The sequence below is a fragment of the Bidens hawaiensis genome, unplaced genomic scaffold (assembly GCF_021521415.1).
Source record: "Bidens hawaiensis isolate Kalapana, Puna unplaced genomic scaffold, B.hawaiensis_p1.1 tig00068301_1, whole genome shotgun sequence".
Classification (NCBI taxonomy): Eukaryota; Viridiplantae; Streptophyta; class Magnoliopsida; order Asterales; family Asteraceae; genus Bidens; species Bidens hawaiensis.
This window is the reverse complement of record NW_027506617.1, coordinates 1-19,597: the sequence shown is the minus strand read 5'-3', so window position 1 is coordinate 19,597 and position 19,597 is coordinate 1. Positions and strand designations below refer to the sequence as shown.

The 19,597-nt window shown below is 37.4% G+C and overlaps 1 protein-coding gene across 1 annotated transcript; it reads right to left on the bottom strand.

Moving 5' to 3' along the window:
* Positions 1-17,211: 17,211 nt before the first annotated feature.
* Positions 17,212-17,871, bottom strand: LOC143618298 (uncharacterized). Its single transcript, XM_077090564.1, has one exon. It carries the CDS (start codon positions 17,869-17,871, stop codon positions 17,212-17,214), a length of 660 nt encoding a protein of 219 aa, XP_076946679.1.
* Positions 17,872-19,597: the final 1,726 nt, after the last annotated feature.

Below are 19,597 nucleotides of genomic sequence, written 5' to 3'. Positions count from 1 at the left end.
GGAGGATTTGGAATTGATTGTGAGTAAATGATTTTAGCTCAGCAAACTCTAAAGTGGCTATACCCTCTGGTTTGCTAAAGTTTTGTGTGGCTGGTGGCTTTTGAGTGACTAGGTGGAGGTAGGATTTAAATTCACTCCTTATGGAGGCCAACGGTTGGATACGATCTGGGACTGTTGGGCTTTAGTTTTAGTCATATTGGTGATGAGATTCTTGAGCTCCAAGACCTTAGAATTCAAAATTTTAACCTCTGTCATCAGTTCATCAATGATTTTAGCATCAACTAATTTAACAGTCTCACCTACTGACGTGCTTTTAGTAGTTTTACATACATCAGCAATTTTATCAGAAATAAAATCAGGATGTGCATCATGAAATTAGTCAGATGACCCTTGTTCTCTGTACTAGGGACTTCCAACTGATTTAGATGTGAAAACATTGTTAGTTGTTTCCAGGATTGGCGTCTTAAAGCCTAAACTATTGTCCAACCTAGAAGGAGTAATTTCAACAGTTGTAGTAGTTGCTCAAAATCCAATATCCAAATCACCTTTAGTGTGATAGGGACATTAACCTCCTCTAGCTCTCGGATAGTAGTACCAGTGCAACATCAGCAGTTTGGTCTGGAGTTTTCCTTTCACTTATTGTGGTAACGAAATGACTACTTTAATTGACGTTGAACTACTTTGTAACTACTTGAGCTATTTCTTCTCTGGTGATGATGTTGTGTTTAGGTGGCAGAGAAAGATAAGTTACCCTAGGAGAAGGGCTAGGATATGGAGTACTAATTAGCCTACCAACCTTTTAGTGGGTCCCCTATGCTTACAACAGATTCATTTTGTGAGGAAGACTGAGGAGTTTTTTAGGGTGGAAGTGAGACTTGCTGTGAGGAAGTAACAACAATCTTTTTATGTTGTAGCTTTGAGTTACCACTGGTTGTTTAGGCACCTTAACTTCTTTGAACTACTTTTTTGCTTTTCTTTAGGGGTTTTTGCTTGGGATTACTTCTTGGAATATTTTTTTTAGAGGTAGGCGTGGGTTTCAAAGTGCTATGTTGAGCACCTTGATCACCTGGAGAAATAGGCCCAGAATCTGTAATTGTTGTTGTAGATGCATCAACGGTTTGAGGTTGAACCTCTGGTTGATCCTCTTCATCAACTAAAGTTAAAGATTTGGAATCTTTCATTCTTGCAAATATCTCATTGCTGAGACTTTGACTTTTGACAGATGTTCCTTGTTCCAAAGCATTTTTGGGTAATACCTTTATGAGATATACCATGAGGAATGTAGGAAACATAAAAAAAGGTTTTCCAAAAGGTTAAGTCATTGCTTTCTGTTACTTGGGATTCTCGATTATCCATTTCTTGATGTTAGCAATGCACAGTGGTTAAATAGGATCATTTTCTTCTCGGGACCTTTTACTTTTTTTCATCATGTGGGAATTAGAATATATTCCAGTTTATCTACTTCTATCCATGTGGGGAGGAAAGAAACGTCTCTACTCAGCCACAAAATTTATTTTGTACATGGCGGAGGCCTATTAGGTGGGGGGCAACTAGAGGAAGACAACACGGGACAAAGTAAAGGGCAGAGCTTCGAGTGACGGGCTGTCGAAGAGCAAAGAAAAAAGTCACTCGAAGCTCCTCCGTCGCTCCCTAGCCTTTACATTTGATGTTAAATCTTTAAAAAGTGATTTTGGAATTTAGTGGCAACTCTTTCCAACTTGTTGTCTTACACGACATACACTTAAGTAGAGTGTGAAATAAGAATTTCATTGTTGGGGTTTGGTGTAAGGTAAAGTAACATTTTGTGTGGGTTCTTGATTTAAAGATTTCTAGGGTTTTTGGACCATTTTTGCTAGATGTTCAAACTTGATGACCGAGAGAAATGAGTTATGATGAGACGAGGTTTATTATAGTCAAGGCTTTTTTTAGAGCAAAGAAATATAACTACGGAAGGTAAACTATGATTGGTGAAGCATCAGGTGGGTTAAGGGTATGGTCGGTTACTGTTCTAGTGAAACAACAGCTAGTAACTCCAAACAATTGTTGAATGATGAAACAACTGTTGTTTTTTCCTTGATTAGTATTTTTAGATAAAAACTGATCATTCTTTTGAAAATACCATTTTTTATTATTTTTCTCAATAGTAGTTTAGAAAAAACAGTCTTTTTGAAAAACATTAATCTGTAGTTTAGAAACACTAATAAGTATTTTTGATAACAATAGTTTTCCATCGATTTAACATCAAATAAATGCCAAAACAGTCCTTTTGAAAATTGTCAGCCATTTTTATTACCGAAAGTCTGTTGTAAGCAACTGTTTTGATTTTCATAAATGGTTAATCAAGGTTTAACATACCCAATATGGAAACCATTTTTTGAAAAGTGGTTGAATTAAGTGCCTTGGTAAACAAATTAGCTAATTGATTTTAGATGAAACATGTTCTATTAAAATCAAACCTTTCTCATAGCAGTCTCATATGAAGTGCCATCTGATTTCAGTGTGTTTTGTCTTTGAGTGCTGAACTAGATTTTTGATAATGTTCAAAGTAGCTTCATTTTCCAATTTCAATGGTGTTTTTAAATTTGTTATCCCATAATCTAGCAATTGGTTTTGTAGTTGTAGCATCTTGGATTTTTCATACTCGTATTCGCTTAAATATAACCCGATTCAGGAACATTATTCAGATCCTTATTATTATTAAAATAAAACATTTGTAAGTATTTATTAATGTATTTTCATTTCTATCCCTTATGTTTTCAAAGTTGTTCATTTCTCGTTTAAACTCTAAAATTATAAAAAATTAACCTTTTTATAGTTCAAGGATCAAAGTTGCCAAACAACAAAAACATTTCCCCCTAGAGTCGGAGCACCGCGCGGCCAAGAAAGGTGATGGCCATCGCACGGCGCCATGGCACACCTGTGCAGAATGTTTTGTTTATTTTGTTTCCTAGTTCGTGTTGGTACTAAATCGCTTATTTTTGGACCGTATTGTGTGATTTAAGCCTCAAGAAAACTAACATAAACTAAGTACTTGTCCGCACATTACCCCTTCCTCAAGAATGAAATTTGGCTGCATATATGGTTTATTTGATCATTAAAGCTTTATTCGGTTCTTAAACGAGTAAACTAACTAAAATTGGTTCGTTTTTGCTTGTTCTATATAAACACAACATATTTCTTCTACCACAACTTCCCCTAAACCCTAAATATTATATTCTTGCCGTCACTTGCCTCTGACCTTCATATTGTTGCTCGTTTTTTCCATATTACACGAATAAACAAGCTTTGGTGGTTGACTTTACCGTTACTTCAACCTTTGACTTCCGTTTCTCATCAGTTTAAGCATTATCCGGGTTAGTTATATTTTGTAAAGTTGTTCATTATCATTCACTTGTCAATAACCCTCAATCAATTTATGAGATTGAGGGGTATTGACGGGTCAATTTAACTCAAACCCGTTTAAGGGCATATTGGTCAACAAGTTTGACTAATCAGTTTCTCATGCTTTTGGTTGGAACCGGCTTTCGGTCCAGAACACTTTTATTTTCATAACAAGATTTTAAGGCTACTGACCCAAACCCGACTTCTGACTCGCTGTTCGGATTCTAGTTAGTATCAGCTCTCTTAAACGTTTAAATTCTCATAACCGGAGTTCTAGACATCTGTTTGGAACGATTCCAGCTGCAGTGATTTTGCTTTTACTCATATTTAATTATCTCAAAGTTTCAGGTTCATTTGATGTAACATCCGTATTACGAGATTACTAAATAAAAGAAAATTATTGTTTCGTGTGTGTCGCTCGTTTAATATTGTGTGTGTTTATATTGGATAAGGATTGGGATTGGTGAAGGAAGTGGGTGGTGGGGTTCATAGCCCTCTATATAAGGCCATTCCCCCATCCCTTCACCATTTCTTCCCAAAACACACACACACACACTCCCTAGAACACACACATACTCTCTCAAGACCCGAATCCGAATCCGGGCTAAAGTACGGAAGATCTTGGTGACCAAGTGTCTTCAAACAACAAGAACACGTCCAGATCCTCGTGGTGTCTGGATCTGAACTCGAACCCGAAGCAAAAGGTAGGTTTCGGTTTAAATGATTAAGTTTTATGGTTAGAATCGGCATGCAAATAGATTTAATGGTAGATCGGGTTGTGAAATGTAAGAAAAATATAAACTTGGTAAGTTATAACCTCTTGGGTGCACTTTAAGGTAAAAAGGTGGCGTTTGGACTATGAGAGATATGGGTTCAGGATCAAGTGCATGGGGTCAGAATGTGTCGAAAGTTGAGAAAGAGTAAAAATTAGGTCCTGAGGACGAGCCACAAAGTAAAATGGCTTTAAAATGGTAAAAACAAAGAAAGGAAGGCATTTCGCTTCGCTCATCCATGAGAAGCGGAACAGGCATTTCGCTTCGCTCAGCCATGAGAAGCGAAAGAGGCATTTCGCTTCTCTCAGCCATGAGAAGCGAAACAGGCATTTCGTTTCGCTCAGCCATGAGAAGCGAAAGAGGCATTTCGCTTCGCTCAGCCATGAGAAGCGAAACAGGCATTTCGCTTCGCTCAGCCTTGAGAAGCGAAACAGGTATTTCGCTTTCGTTCAGCCATGAAAAGTGAAACAGGTATTTCGCTTCGCTCAACCTTGAGAAGCGAAACAGGTATTTCGCTTCGCTCAGCCTTGAGAAGCGAAACAGGTTATGCGAAGCGAAATTCTATGTGAAATTCCTCCCATGCGAAATTATTTAAGTTGTTATTAAAATGTGACACGATTAATTTTCTGATGCGTTTTTGTTAAAGGACTGTCAACCCCAGCCAGGGGCTCTGCCCCTTGGACCCTACTAGGGGCTGCCACACCTAGACCCCGCTACCAGGGGCGATGCCCCCAGACCCCCGTTAGTTGAGGGTCTCATTCACCTAGATGTAAGAAGTAGATGTGATAGATAATTGATACATGTGCCTTGTTATACAGTTAGCCGTGTGCAGCTGAGGAAGGGCATTATACTTAACTCAGAGAGAAACATGACCCAGGTGAGTTTCTAGCCCCATTTCTGCGTTATGTTTTGGGGCTGTGTGCATACTCAATGTGATTAGTTAATACAGTTACCTTAACTGGTAAGTGTACACCGCATGAATGTTTATAATATACCTAATTAGTATAGAAAGAGTTAAACGTATGTGTGGAAAGGTATACGAGAATAGATACAACTAATGAAAGGATGGTAAGTATGAGGTGTATAATGTAGTGATGGTATGTATGATATGTATAGTTTAATATATAGAGGGTTGCATACCCTAATAATATATGCGAAGAATGAAAGGGTTGCATACCCTAATAATATATATGCGAAGAATGAAGGGGTTTCATACCCTAATAATATATGCGAAGAATGAAAGGGTTGCATACCCTAATAATATATGCGAAGAATGAAAGGGTTGCAGACCCTAATAATATCTGCTAAGGTTATAGGGCAAAAGGCTCTTTAAAACATAGAACGATATGTACGTATGAAATAACTAAAGTAAGAAGAAGTATGAATGTATGGAAATAAGAACGTAAGAGCGAATGTAATATGTGTCTTTGGATATATATATATATATATATATATATATATATATATATATATATATATAAATGTGTAAGAATGAGAATGAGATGTATGTTACCTGCTTAACTAGAACTCACTCAGCGTAGCTGACTTTTAGTATGCACATAGGTAAATAGATTGAAGGAGCTGGCTTGAGGATGACACGTGGCAGGAAGACTGGCATCTTGGAAAGGAATGTCACGAATTAATATGATATGTTACAAGACAAGTGTACTTTTGTGAAGACAATATTCGATGATGTGTAATGTAATGCATGAAGTTTTAATGATTCCGCGAAAAGTTTTAATGAACTCTGATTTTAGAACTATGTTTATGAGTAAATCCAACGCTAAAGTAGGGTTCCGGGATCGGGGCCTTACATTTGATTTACTTGCTTCGACGCATTAAAGGACGATTCATTTAATTATTAACCGTTTATTCTTATTCTTGTTCACTCACTTAACCATCAAGGTGAGTTTTATCATTCCTCTTTATTCTATTGATTTTCATAATTTTTGGGGACATATGCGTAATAGTACTAATATTCTAATTCATATTTTGTAACGCCCGTTAATTCCGGTTTCAAGAATTAAAGCTTGTAGAGTATGTATAATTCTCGGGATTTATCCGACGTTTCTCGAAGGCCTTTACGTCATCCCGGTACGTCTAATCGCTTAACATTTCTTCCAAGTTGCATTATTAATAGATTCCGTGGGCTAGAATGAAAATGTTTTATGAACAAAAACCTAAACCCTAATCCACAGCTGCTACTGCGATCGGACCCTTCCAGCCACCCCCTCCCTTCCGTGCTTCGACTTTTTGATCGATTCCAAGCTCCTAGAAGTAGTTCAAGGTATGTACTACAAACCCCAACACTCTTTTTGTTCACCCCTAATCGTTTTGATGCTCAATTTTGCCGAGACTTTTCGTTGGACATATTTTTGGCCATGGTGTAATTGACCTACTTCCCGTGGATAAAAATTAGAGTTTCTGGTGTAGAAAGATCTCCAGGTATGGCATTTACATCATATTAAAATTTCGTGTTCATTGGAGTTGTTTAGGTCGGTCAATCGATTTTAGTTCGAAAACTAGGGTTTATCGGGTGTAGAATTGCAAATTGTTGAGTTTGATGCGTTAATTGATCAGGTGACCGACCGAATCAGTTTGTACAGCCCTAGGGGGGTTTAAGGGCTGTGGAAAAATTATTTTTTTGATGCTCGGGGCTGTTGTGGTTAGTGCTTCGTCAATCGAGTCGGCGGTGCGCGAATTTTCGTTTAAACGGTAAAGTAAGAGTTGTAAAAAGTAACCGTCAACCCTATCAACTCGGGTGACATAATCTTGATGAATGAAAATATTTAAAATGGAATTTGGTCCATTCGGCGCTAATTCGTTTAACAAATGGTTTTAAGGTTTATTGCACGCGCATTCGACCCGAATTGATTGTCCTTGGGCCTTGGGCCAAGTCGTTGGGCCTTGGGCCAAGTGTTGGGCCTTAGGCCAAGTTGTTGGCCTTGGGTCAAGTGTTGGGCCTTCGGTCAAGTTGTTGGGCCTTGGGCTAAAGTGTTGGGCTTGAACGGCCCATTAGGCAAGAGTGTTCTTACGGTCTAGTTTAGTAACGTGTTGTGTGTAATTTACAGGCCCCTGCTTGTATTGTGCACTTAGGGATTTTCCTAGCTCGTTGCAAGTGTTTGATTGATTTCAGGTGAGTTCTCGCTGCCCCGTTTAACTCTTTTTAAGTTTTGGGCTAGCATGCACACCTAAGAGTTTTTCTTACTTGATGAAATGTTTTGAATGGTTTTACATAGGCTTGCTAGTATCGGTAGGCCTTGGAATGTTATGGAATGTGTATGTATATATATATTTAGAATGGCCATTATTTGGCGAATGTATATACAGGTTACCATTTGAATTGAAGTTTAAAGTGAAACATACTTAGAAGGACCATAGGAAAATCAAGGAATACTATAGACAATAAAATAAAGAATAGTTATATTCTATTTGTTTCTAATTATTTGTTTGTGTTATGAATGTTTGGGCACTTTAATTTGAAATAATTAATTTAAAAGAGAGTCATATTCATTTTATGATAGTACCTTTGAGCTGTGAGCAATTAGCTCAAGCCCCAGCATTTCCGCCTTAGGTTGATGGTGTGACAGATTGGTATCAGAACCGAATGTTTTAAGATTGGTCGTTAGAAATTGTCATAGATATATGCTTAGGACCCCATACGTGTTTATCTGACTGCCTTATGTGCTTATTAATTGTTTACAGCTTATTTATGTTAGTTATTATATTTTTATTTATTGTGCACACGTGACACAAATTCTGAGGTTATGCCTCACCTTCAAAATATTTTTAAATAATTTTATTTTTAGTAGATTGACTTTTATTTTGGGAAATTCCCTAAGAATTCCCGTGTTTTTTTACTCCCTCACCTTACGGCATGAGAGTATGACATGTTCTTGTAATTAACTGGAAGGGAGAGAGAACTTTGAGTCAGGCCTTGGCAAAAAAGGTTCCAAGAACCAAGGTAAGATGCTATTCCTTACCTGGAGGATAACCTGACCACAACACACGATCTTATAGGCCAAAGCGGAACAAGATGTCATACGACCGGAACCCTAAGTGGTAAAACATGACCGGTTAAACAGTTTCATTCCTTTTATAAAAACCAAATTCATAGTGGTTTGTGCTAATTTCGGGAAAATTTTCCAATATTTTATTATTATTATTATTATTGGGTGAAAAATCCGTGTCAATCCGTGTCTTTTTGGGCTAGTTTTGTGTAAAGTTATAAAAACACATTATAAAAACACATTATACATTTGTAAATAGTGCGAAATTTATAAAAACAAGTGTTTTTCACGAAATTTTTATCGAATACGACAAACAGTGCGAAAAAGAGTGGTTCTGGCTAGTTTTGCGTAAATTTATAAAAACACATTATACGTTTATAAAAATCGAAAATATTTTCATGGATCGCTTAGAACATTTCAAGTAAGTGTTTGGTAAGTCTTTTGGGCTTAACGGATGATACAATGCTTGGTTTGTAACTATCTTTTGCGTTTAAATCTATAGCGGGTAGTTAAACGAGTATATTTTCGTTTAACTTGTTTGCTATCGAACTAAGGCCATATTACTAATATATTAGCTTATATTAATCACATATCACTTATAGATGGCCCTCCCGGGATATCTGGGTCATAACCAGACCCGTTCGGTTAATCGTTCGATCGTTATGTAATAAGCGTTTATTTGCTTAATCGGTAAATACGTACTGAGGTGTACCTGGTTTCTGCTCAAATGTCACATAAGCTCGAGCAAGCAAGCATGGATCTGGCAGCTTTAATAAGTGTAGTATTTTCTCTCTGCTACTCTATGGCTATCTTGAAACGCTGAATTGTTTGACAATGCCTTTTGAGACACAAAAAGTGTTTAATGAAAAGACGTGTCGCTGACGTAAGCTTGTACGTTGGATCGCAATGTCATTAGCTGTAACTTTGAAGTGCGGAATTCATCAAAGACGGAAAGACATAAGAAACTTTAATATCATCTTCAATACCTTTAACAAATCATTACAAAAGATATGACACTTCTAGCACACTTTCTCTCTCTAGGATAAGACAATGCTCCAAAGATCTACTGTTCATGCATAAATCTAAGTATTTATAGACATTCAAGAATTAACATCTAAGACGCATATGTAATACGGCACATATGTTATGCGCCGCATAACTTATGCGGACTAGATGTGACTAATGCGTTCATGGCATACACACTATATACTATTTGACATTTAAGCACATACAAAATACAATAAGACCCTAGCAATAGACATATATGACTCTACAAACTCCCCCTTGGATGTTTCTAGCTCTTCAATCTTTTAATCTTTAGTCTTTCATGCCAAAAATGCTTTCCCTGTACTCCCTTCGTATATCTTCCCATGATCTTTTTGTAGACGGTTTCTGTTTTGTCGGAATCGATATACAAGTCCCTTTGTACTGATATTTAGACCATGAAGCTCGCTTCATATTCTCCTTTCTAACTCTTTCTCGTTCTTTCTCTTTCATTTCTTCTTCTTTACCCAATTTCCTCCACTCGCTCTTCCACACCTGTCCAGGAATGTATCTTATAAGTATGACACACTTTAACCACCCTGTGATACTGTAGAGAAGAATCAACATCCTTTTCGCTCCCAATCTGGATCTTGTGTTCAAATAAAACTTTAATGTCCTTCTCAAACACCATCCCTGTTCAAAACAATCACCGCCTCACCAAACACCATCTCTGTTCAAAACAATCACCGCCTCACCACGATTAACATCATAATACCGCCAACGAAAGTAGACGTGAAAGTCTTGCTCCATGGGATACATAGGTATTATCTTCAATGTCTCAGGCTTCTTGTATCTCCATGTCTTGAAAAAGTTTTCATTTTTGGGATCTTTCTTTATACGTGATACGTGCAAGAACGGTTTCTGAGGCGTCCGGCTATCGAAATTACATTTTTCTTGCCTTTTTTATAAATTCCCAAATCTCTTAAACAGGACCTCTTTTAGGACAATATAGCAACTCCTTATCAACAATATCTACAACATCCATCCATGGTAATTGACTTGAGTTCACACAAACTCTCAAAGTATTGTACCCCGAATGTTCTTCGAACTGCAATCTTCCTTATTTAGACAAATACACTATACTCATCACCTTACCAAGTTTTACCTCTTTCTCCTTCTTGTAGTACTTGACAGGTTTCAAATTTATTCGCTTAAGTTCTACCTTCTATCCCTCAAACCAATCATTCTGTTCTTGACTGTTCACTTCATCCTCAATAGATTTTCTCTTATCACCAGGTACCGGATTACCTTGGCTATTGAATTCCTGGCTGGTCATCTCAATTTCTTCATCAAAGTATGCATCAAACTCAGGAAATTTGTGATTCGCATTCGCATAAGCCACCGGTTATTTCTCCAATTTTCCTCCAAGATCTGCTCATTAACAAGTACAGCATCAACACTTTTAACTGTATCCAGATCTTATTCAAAAACAAATAAGAATTCTTCTTCTCTGACTTCCAGTAATTTTGCAATATCTGCCTTAGTCATCTCAATTTCCCCTTCCTCCAACTCTTAACTAGTAACTGTAAATCTAGAAGGAGGTTTAAACGACAAAGGCTCAACATCCAATACCTCAAGTTCTTTGACATTCCCACCAGTAGTTGTCTCCCCCTGACTTTATTCAACCGCATCAGTTGGTCCAGCTATATAGAACCAGAACCAACTAGAATACCAACACCTCCACCTTAACTCGGATCATCCGGAATATCATCATCAAAACCGTCATGAGTCGAAGAATCAGCATAATCAACTTTCTCTTCATTATCCTCCTCTTGATCTTGAGAAACTTCCTCAACCCTTGGTTCTTGAACTTCAACAGGTTCTTCAACAGGTATTACAATCTCGGGCTCAACAACTGGATTATCAACAGCTTTAGTAACCTCCACAGTAGAAGATGTTCCAACATCTTGAACCTCAACATGAATTACAGGTTCATCTACTTTTCCTCTTCCCTTTGCATCTACTCTGTCTTGATCATACTGCATTTTAAAATCAATTTCTTCAATCATTGCCTCTCCACCGTATACTTTGATAAACAACTTGTCATCAGCATCAGACTTCTCAAGTTCCTGCTTCATGTTAATACCCAACCTTTCTTCCAACAAAGTAAAGTATCTCATGTGTAGATTCAGCAAATCAGCCTGTTGTTTTCTTCTTAACTCTCCATCTTCAATAGTTTTTCTCTGGTCAACATTCTCCTTTCTCAAACGATCATTCTTAACCACAAGGCTATCAATCTTTATACCTTGTTCAGTAACAATTCCCTTCAGTGCATCAAACTCTTTAAACGTAGGAAAATCACCAAAACACCCTTCGTCGATAGATGGAAAACTTCCAAAATTAGCAGCTTTTGATGGAGTTTTCTTTGGTGAAGCCTACCGTGGAGCTTGTTGTGACGGTGAAGCTTGAACAACTGGTGTCTTTAACACATTATCATCTCTTACCAAATCAACTATCGGTTCTTCCACCACAAACTCTGGGTTGATTGATGTAACCACAACCTCAAGTTGATCCACATCTGGTTCATCATTAAGCCGTAACACTGGCGATTTAGGACGTTTTGACTTTTGCTTCAACCTTACAGCCTTCTTCTTAACCAGCTTATCAACTACCACCTACTGTACATAAATAAGCTTTGTCAGCTTCTTCTGTTGATTTTCTCTTTTTAGATGTTTTCTTTTCAAATCGTGGTCGTGGACTAGCTAAGGCCAAACGCCTAGCTTTAGAATCAGACTCCGTCTCCTCACCGTCCTTTTCTAACGTGGTAGAATATACAACTTCCTCCTGATTACTTTCTGTCACGACTTCTTTCTTCACGAACTTTCATTTCTTCTTATTTGGTGTTGATGTCTCAACCTCCGAATCAGATTCAATCTTGACAAAACGTTTACTACCACACATAGGTTTAAAATCCACCATGATTGCTTTCTCAGCTTCCCGATCTGAATCAATTGCATCCTTTCACCATTTGTTGTCAGATCGAGAAATATAATCGCTATTAGCCATGTGCCCAATTCTCTGTCTTGTTCTTGTAAGAATACAATTTAGTAAGAAAATTACCCGTCATATGGTCTAAGAACATCAAAGCCCCCTCTTTCTTGACCTCAGGAATCAACTCATCAACAAACATCTGTATAAACCTTGGATATTGCAACCACTGTTCTTTGCCAAAGTTAAGCTTCAAGTTATCTAACACCATTCTCGAGAAATTATACTTCAAGTTCAGACATAATACAGCAATCGAGCTCATCTGATAATCCAAGATCTCATCATAAGATCCTTTCCTGTGCCCCAAGCATTGTATAACAACGTGCACTAGGAACTTTTACGGTCTTGATAAAGCAGTTTTTCTGAGTGACAGCTTCTTAACCGATTCTTTGTAACCCATCCTCAGAAAGCAACCCTTTACCATCCTTTCATCAAGATCTATTGGATCAGATTCACTATCTCCAAACTCCAACACTTTACAAATAACAGCCTCTGAGATCACAATTTCCTTCCCTTGAATCACTGACTTAATATCCTTCCCAAACACCACAGCATTCTTCCAGAATTCAGTGATAATGCTCTCGACTCTGCAACATGTCGACCTCTTCATAAATGGCATCACAACACTAAAACCAGTAGACTTCTTGTCATCTTCGTTGAGATAAGCACAAATATTATGATCGGAATCTGTATTCTTCACTCCTTTAACCATCTTTCAATCTTGAGTTCGTGTGTAAATCACCAAAACAAGCAAATTTGAGCAGAATGACGTCTTGACATCAAGAAATGAATAATCCAGATCCAGAGAGAATTCTTAAACACGTCGCATAAGTAAATATACTTATGCGCCGTATATGTATATATATAACAAGAATTATGCGGCATATAAGTTCCACAACTTATACAACGCATAACTTATGCACCGCATAAGTTAAGAAACTTATTCGCTGCATAAGTGTTCAAACCAAATGCTGATTAATTTTTCATTTCACACTCATTTGTTGTTCCAAGTACAATTTAATGTCCTTGTACAACAAAAAGAATAACATAGATTTCTCAAATCTTGGAAAAATTACTGTATATCAAGTCCAACTTAATGACCTTGAATATAACAGATAAACGTTTTGAGTCTTTTTGAAATGATTTTGAAACTCAGCTCAGTTCATTATTAATGAAAATCATTAACCCAAGAGATAGCTCCACTAGTCATCAAGAGTTGAAACTAAATCAGAAGATAAAATCTTTTTGGTTTTAATGAAAAGCGATAAAGACAATAAACAACTGAAACTAGTTACAAACTAGTAAACCCATATTTTTGTGAATTTGAGTAGGGAATCATATTGACCAAATTACCCTTCTGTCATACTTTTATTTTTATCTTTATTCTGACTGGTGTTAAGCCAGTCATTTGTATTGTTATCCACCTAAACCTTTTAACAAATGATTCTGAAATTTCAGTGACATGATTAAATTGGTTCAATAAAGCACGAATCTTATGTGGATCCACCTTTCAGACATAATTTGTATAACTTATATTGTGAGTTTTCACAAGTACATTTTGTTTTGGATCTTTAAACTTGACTGGACTCATGCAAAAAGAACAAATAAAAACAAATTAGAACGTTAAAATTTTACCTTAAGAACGGTATTACTACACGCAGATAAGGTTCCATTTTAGCAAAATAAAAAGATAAAATAAGTTGAAGTTGTACAGGCCTTAATCTCTAGTTCGATACACTACTTCACACGTTTGTGCTTATAGTATACACAAAGGAGATCCAAGGCTTGTACGATACACCAAGAAAATAAAGCAGAATATTCAAATATTAACCCTTAGGTCGGATAATCTTATCGCGCAGGAGAGGATCCAAGGTTTGAACAAAAATAAAGAAAAAATCAAATTGAATTTCTTTGCAAATAAAATGAAAAATAAGTTAAACTTCTTTGCAAAATAAAAGCATGCACACACAACAATCTTTAAACTTTTCTTTGATTAAAACAGATATTAATCAAGCTTCAAGATGTTCCCCACTAGATTCGGCAGTATTTGTGCTTATATCACCTACTTTTTCTTGATTGTTTAAAGGCCTACCGATGCACTAATGAAATTAAGCACTCAGCCTTTTTGCTTACTTTTTACTGGAGTTGGGACCATATGATCAACGTACTATCATCTTCCCTTTTTTCTTCGAAAACTCATTTTCTGAGGAGCAAACATTTGAATATTTTTGACTTTTTAATGTTTTTGAGTTTTTCAAATATTTGAATGTTTCTGGTTTTTTTGAAATTTCTTGCCCATAAAATAAAAAATAATTGAAAAATTTATACATAAACAAAACAAACATGACTCTGATGAAAGAGATCACGGGATATCATAATCCATAATCTCGGTTTCACTCGATTCCCCACCGCCCAATGCTTTACTACCGTTAAGCTTTAGTAAATATGTAAAACAATTTTTATTGAAGGCTTTGGTAAAAATATCACCTTTTTTTTCATCGATGTGAATATTGTCTACGGTTATTAACTTTTTTTTCATAGCAATCACGAATGAAGTGACACCGTATTTCAATATATTTCGTTTTAGAGTGATTTACCGGATTTTTAGTGGTAGAAATAGCTACGGAGTTATCTACAAAAATAGGAGTAGTCAGAAAATTCAAACTATAGTCCTGCATTTGTCATTGAATCCAGAGAACCTAAGAGCAGCAAGTGGAAGCAGCTTACGTACTCACCTTGTAGACAGCGACATTGTGGTTTGTTTCTTGCATTGCCACGTGACTAATCTCATGCCAAAGAGTTGGCAACCAGAAGTTGTAGATTTGGCATTCAGCTTGCAGCTTCCATAATCCGAATCTGAGTATACCCTCAGCACAAACTCATCATCTCGCGGATACCAAAGACCGACCCCCGGACACCCCTTCAGATAGCGTAGAATGCGCTTAACGATCATGAGATGTGAAACCTTTGGATTGGACTGATATCGGGCAGACAAACATGTGACATACATGATGTCTGGCTGAGAAGCAGTAAGGTACATGAGTGAGCCAATTATGGATCGGTAGAGAGTTTAATCTACCTTCTCCCCATTGGGATCAAGTCCAATCCCACTATTCAAAGGAAGAGGAGTACTGATTGCCAATGAATTAGTCATGTTGGATTTCGCCAGAACGTTATTGGCATATTTTGTCTGTTGAATGAAGATACTATCGGGTAACTGCTCCACCTGAAGCCCTAGAAAAAACATCATTTCTCTATAGCACTCATCTCAAACTTTTGTTTCATAACCTCTTCAAACTACTTGCACAGTTCATCGTTTGTAGACCCAAAGATGATATCATCCACATATATCTGCACGATCAGCAGATGGCCATCCACTTGTTTAGTGAACAGTGTACAGTCAATGGTTCCTCGGATAAAGCAATTGTCCAGCAAGTGTTGGGACATTGTCTCATACCAGGCTCTCGGGGCCTGATGAAGTCCGTAAAGAGCTTTATCAAGTAAGTAAGCCTTGTCTTTGTGGATCAGATCGACGAACCCCGGTGGTTGTCCCACGTAGACTTTTTCACTAATTCTCCCGTTGAGAAAAGCATATTTTACATCCAACTGATAAACCTTGAAACCTTTCCAGGAAGCGAAGGCTAGGAAGATCCGAATAGCTTCCAGTCTCGCAACCGGTGCATAAACCTCATTATAATCTATCCCCTCTTTTTGGTTAAAACCCAGAACCATGATCCGAGCTTTGTTTCGAACAATGATACCATTCTCGTCACGCTTGCATTTGAACACCCATTTGGTGTTGATCTATTCCTTGTTTTCTAGTAAGTCGACGAGCTTCCAAACCCCCAGTTTCTCAAACTGCATAAGCTCTTCTTGCATAGCATTGACCCAGCTTTTTTCTGTCAACGCTTCTTTATACGCTTTGGGTTCCATCTGTGAGGTAAAGATTTAAATGAGAACCTGCTCTGCAGTGGTGACACATTTGTATAGAAACAACGGAGGCTCGGTGACACACTTGTATAGAAACAACGAAGGCTCTGATCGATTTGACACCTTGTTTGGAACCCCCGTGTTCAGATCACCGATAATGTTCTCTTTAGGATGATGTGTCAAAGTCGTTGGCATGACTTCAGTGGACACCGTCACATCGGGTTAGAGATTGGTTAAATTCCCTTAAACTGACAATTCATTTGATACAGGAGAAATTGCCTCAATCAATCCTGATGATTCACCATCGTCATCGAAAACAAGAGTTATCTCAGGTACAACATTAGTTTGGACAGGATCAGGGACATTTTGAGGATTAGTCAAAATAGGAGCTTCTGGTAAAGGAACATTTACTAAATCTTTAGCTAACTGTTGTTGATATGACATTGTGACAACATCTTCAGAAATATTCTCCTCAGGAAGTTTGAAACTTTCCCAAAGGCTTTCATAATCAAACAACCTAGAATCTCCATGTCTTTGGGTAGGTGGAGTGTAACGTGGACAGTGTAACATTGACAATGGACATCTTTCCCTTGCACAATCTGGTGTTGGCTTGGAAGACATACACGTCCACGCGGACTAGAATACCCCACAAAGAAACCCTCGACCAACTTAGGACCAAATTTCCCTTTTGGCTCAAGAAAAGTGAAGGACGACCCAGATGGTTCAAGCCACTTCAAATTTGGTGTGCGCCGATAAAGAAGCTAGAAAAAAGTCTTCCTGAATCTTTTTACAGTCAGAACGCGGTTAAGAGTATAACATGCTGATGCCACCGCTTCGTTCCATAAACTAACTGGTAGCTTTCGATCAACGACCCGATTTTGTTGTGGAGTGTATGGTGCAATAAACTCATGAAGAATCCCACGCTCATGACAATACTCCAACATGTTTTTGTTCTTGAACTCTGTCCCATTGTCGCTTCAGATTCAACGGATTGGCAGATTATACAACGTTTCCAACTTCTTGAACATAATCATAAGGTAATCAAACGTTTCATCCCTGGTATCCAAAAACATCACCCATGAGAATCATGAATAGTCATCGGTGAACACAAAGCAGTAGAGTTCGCCTGTGATACTTTTGACATTCACTGGACCAAAAAGGTCCATGTGTAGAATCTCAAACGGTAATTTGATGGAGTTGATCATTTTCTTCGGATGAGATTTCTTCGTCTGCTTCTCTTTCTTACAATCTAGACATCCTTCGTTCAAGTGAAAATTCTTCAAGTTAACCCCATCAACCAGATGATTATGAACTAGATGGTTCTTCTTCCTAACATTAATTTGACTCACCCTACGATGCCATAAAATCGACTCCTTTTCCGATGCCTTAGAAATGAGGCATTGAGCGCTCGATGAAGACGTTGAAGCAGTGCACATATTGAGAACATAGAGATTAGTCTCTTGATGTGCACACATCAAGATCCACTCATCGGGTATCTTAAAACCAGGTTTTAAGATAAGGCACTCCTTGCCAGTGAAATGTGTCAAAAAGCTTTTATCACAAATTTGTGATATACTCAACAAGTTGTTATCTGGCTCTGTGATGTAGTTCACTTTGTCAAACAATACTTTGCCATTCGTTAAAGTGCCCTCACTAAAAATCTGTCCTCCTTGATTCCCCACAAAACTGACATATCCCCCACATATTGATCTGACATTTTCAAGCAAATGTAGGGTACCCGCCATGTGCTTAGAGGCTCGACTATCCATAATTCACTTTAAGTCGTGTTATCTTGGAAGCCCCTGTACAGACAGTTAACGGTAGCCTTCTTGGTCTTGGTTTGTTTCATCTTGCTAACAACTTCATATTTTTTATTTTTGATTCACTCGAAAGCAAATCACAACTTGATGCATGACTATATATATCAGAAGACCTTTTATCGTCCTCAAAACATGATGGTTTCGTCATTTGACAATGTTTTGGCCACCTAGTTTTGACCAGAAGATTTCTCTTTATATAAAAAGGGGATGTTGATGATTTGGAACATTCGACCTTCTCACAAACACTTTTTACATACTCTGTTCATTTTAAAATCCTAACAGGCTCGGATTTTAATACAACCTTACGTTTTGCACTTCTAGTTCTGAACATGATCGTGCTTCAAACGATTTGGACATGCATAAAATACATGCCTAATTTCATTACAGTTAAAACGTCTCCTCCGGTCTACAAATTTGTTTACCGGAGGTGCTGTTTCAGCACGTTCACATTCAGCTTTCAATCTATAGAATTCCTGATTAGATTGATTTCTGAAAATAGCTTCCTTCTTTGATTCAAAAGTAACACCTTTAACATACACAATTTTGTTAAAATTTTTGGTTTGTTAACTCCACGAGATTTCTTGTGATAGAAACTTGTTTTTAGCAAATCTCTTGGAATTAGCAACACCCTCACTATCTGAAAGATTAACCTTAACAGGTTGTTCAGATAAGACAGTCTCTGCAACATTCACACCAGTTGCACTGTCACATTCAGAACTATGAATATTAGCAGTTTCAGAGGCAACAATAGATTCAACAATGTTAATTGTGGAATCATGAAGTGGAGTTGATATTTCCACGTTCAACGCCTTCTTGAAACCTTTTCGTTTCTTTGTAATATAGGAGTTCCAAATCGATGGCGGAACCGCATGATAATCCACATTAGACTTGATGTTCTCAGTCACATCATCCTCAGTTTTGATACTTGGTGATGATTTGGGCATAATGTAATCAAGAACATATGATTATGCAGGATAACTTGTTAATTTCAAGTTGACACGTTCTGTCTCAATCTTGAGTGTTTGCAACTCAAGTTTGAGAGCTGCATTTTCATCAATTTACCTATTGATTGCAATATGTATATCTTCAACAGTGTGCTTAAGCATCAAGATGGTTTCTCATCTTATAGGATTTTCACCCAAAGCTTTTTCTCACACTTTTGAAGCTTGTCGTATGCCTCTTTCACATACTTTAAGTCAAGAAAAACATTGTCATAATGTTTCTTGACTTCTTTAAGCTCTAAACTCTTTTAAAATCATACTCATCACATTGCAATTCATATTTTTCACATATAAAAGATGATGTTACCAGATTTGCCATTAGAGGTTGTTCACACGGTAGATTCTCTTCACTCGAATACTCAGACTCCTCGTCTGTAATGTCTTCTACCAATCCTTCAACTTGATCTTTCTAATCCTTGACATCCACATTAGATGATTCATCCCCTTCTTCCTCTCCAAAATCTATTTTTCCAAATGGCACTTCTTCTCCATTAAACCAACCTGCAAAACTTTCGATTATGTTAGGTGGAAATAGATATTTAATATATCTAGAAGGAACCGGATGAATTTTGTCGTATATATTTGGCAAGTCATCCTCAGATTCATCAACTTGATCATTCATCACTTCGTTTTCCATCTCATCCTCAAGA

What these genes read in the sequence shown, in the direction of transcription:
- LOC143618298 (XM_077090564.1), bottom strand. Translation starts at nt 17,871, where the DNA reads ATGGCGGGTACCCTACATTTGCTTGAAAATGTCAGATCAATATGTGGG.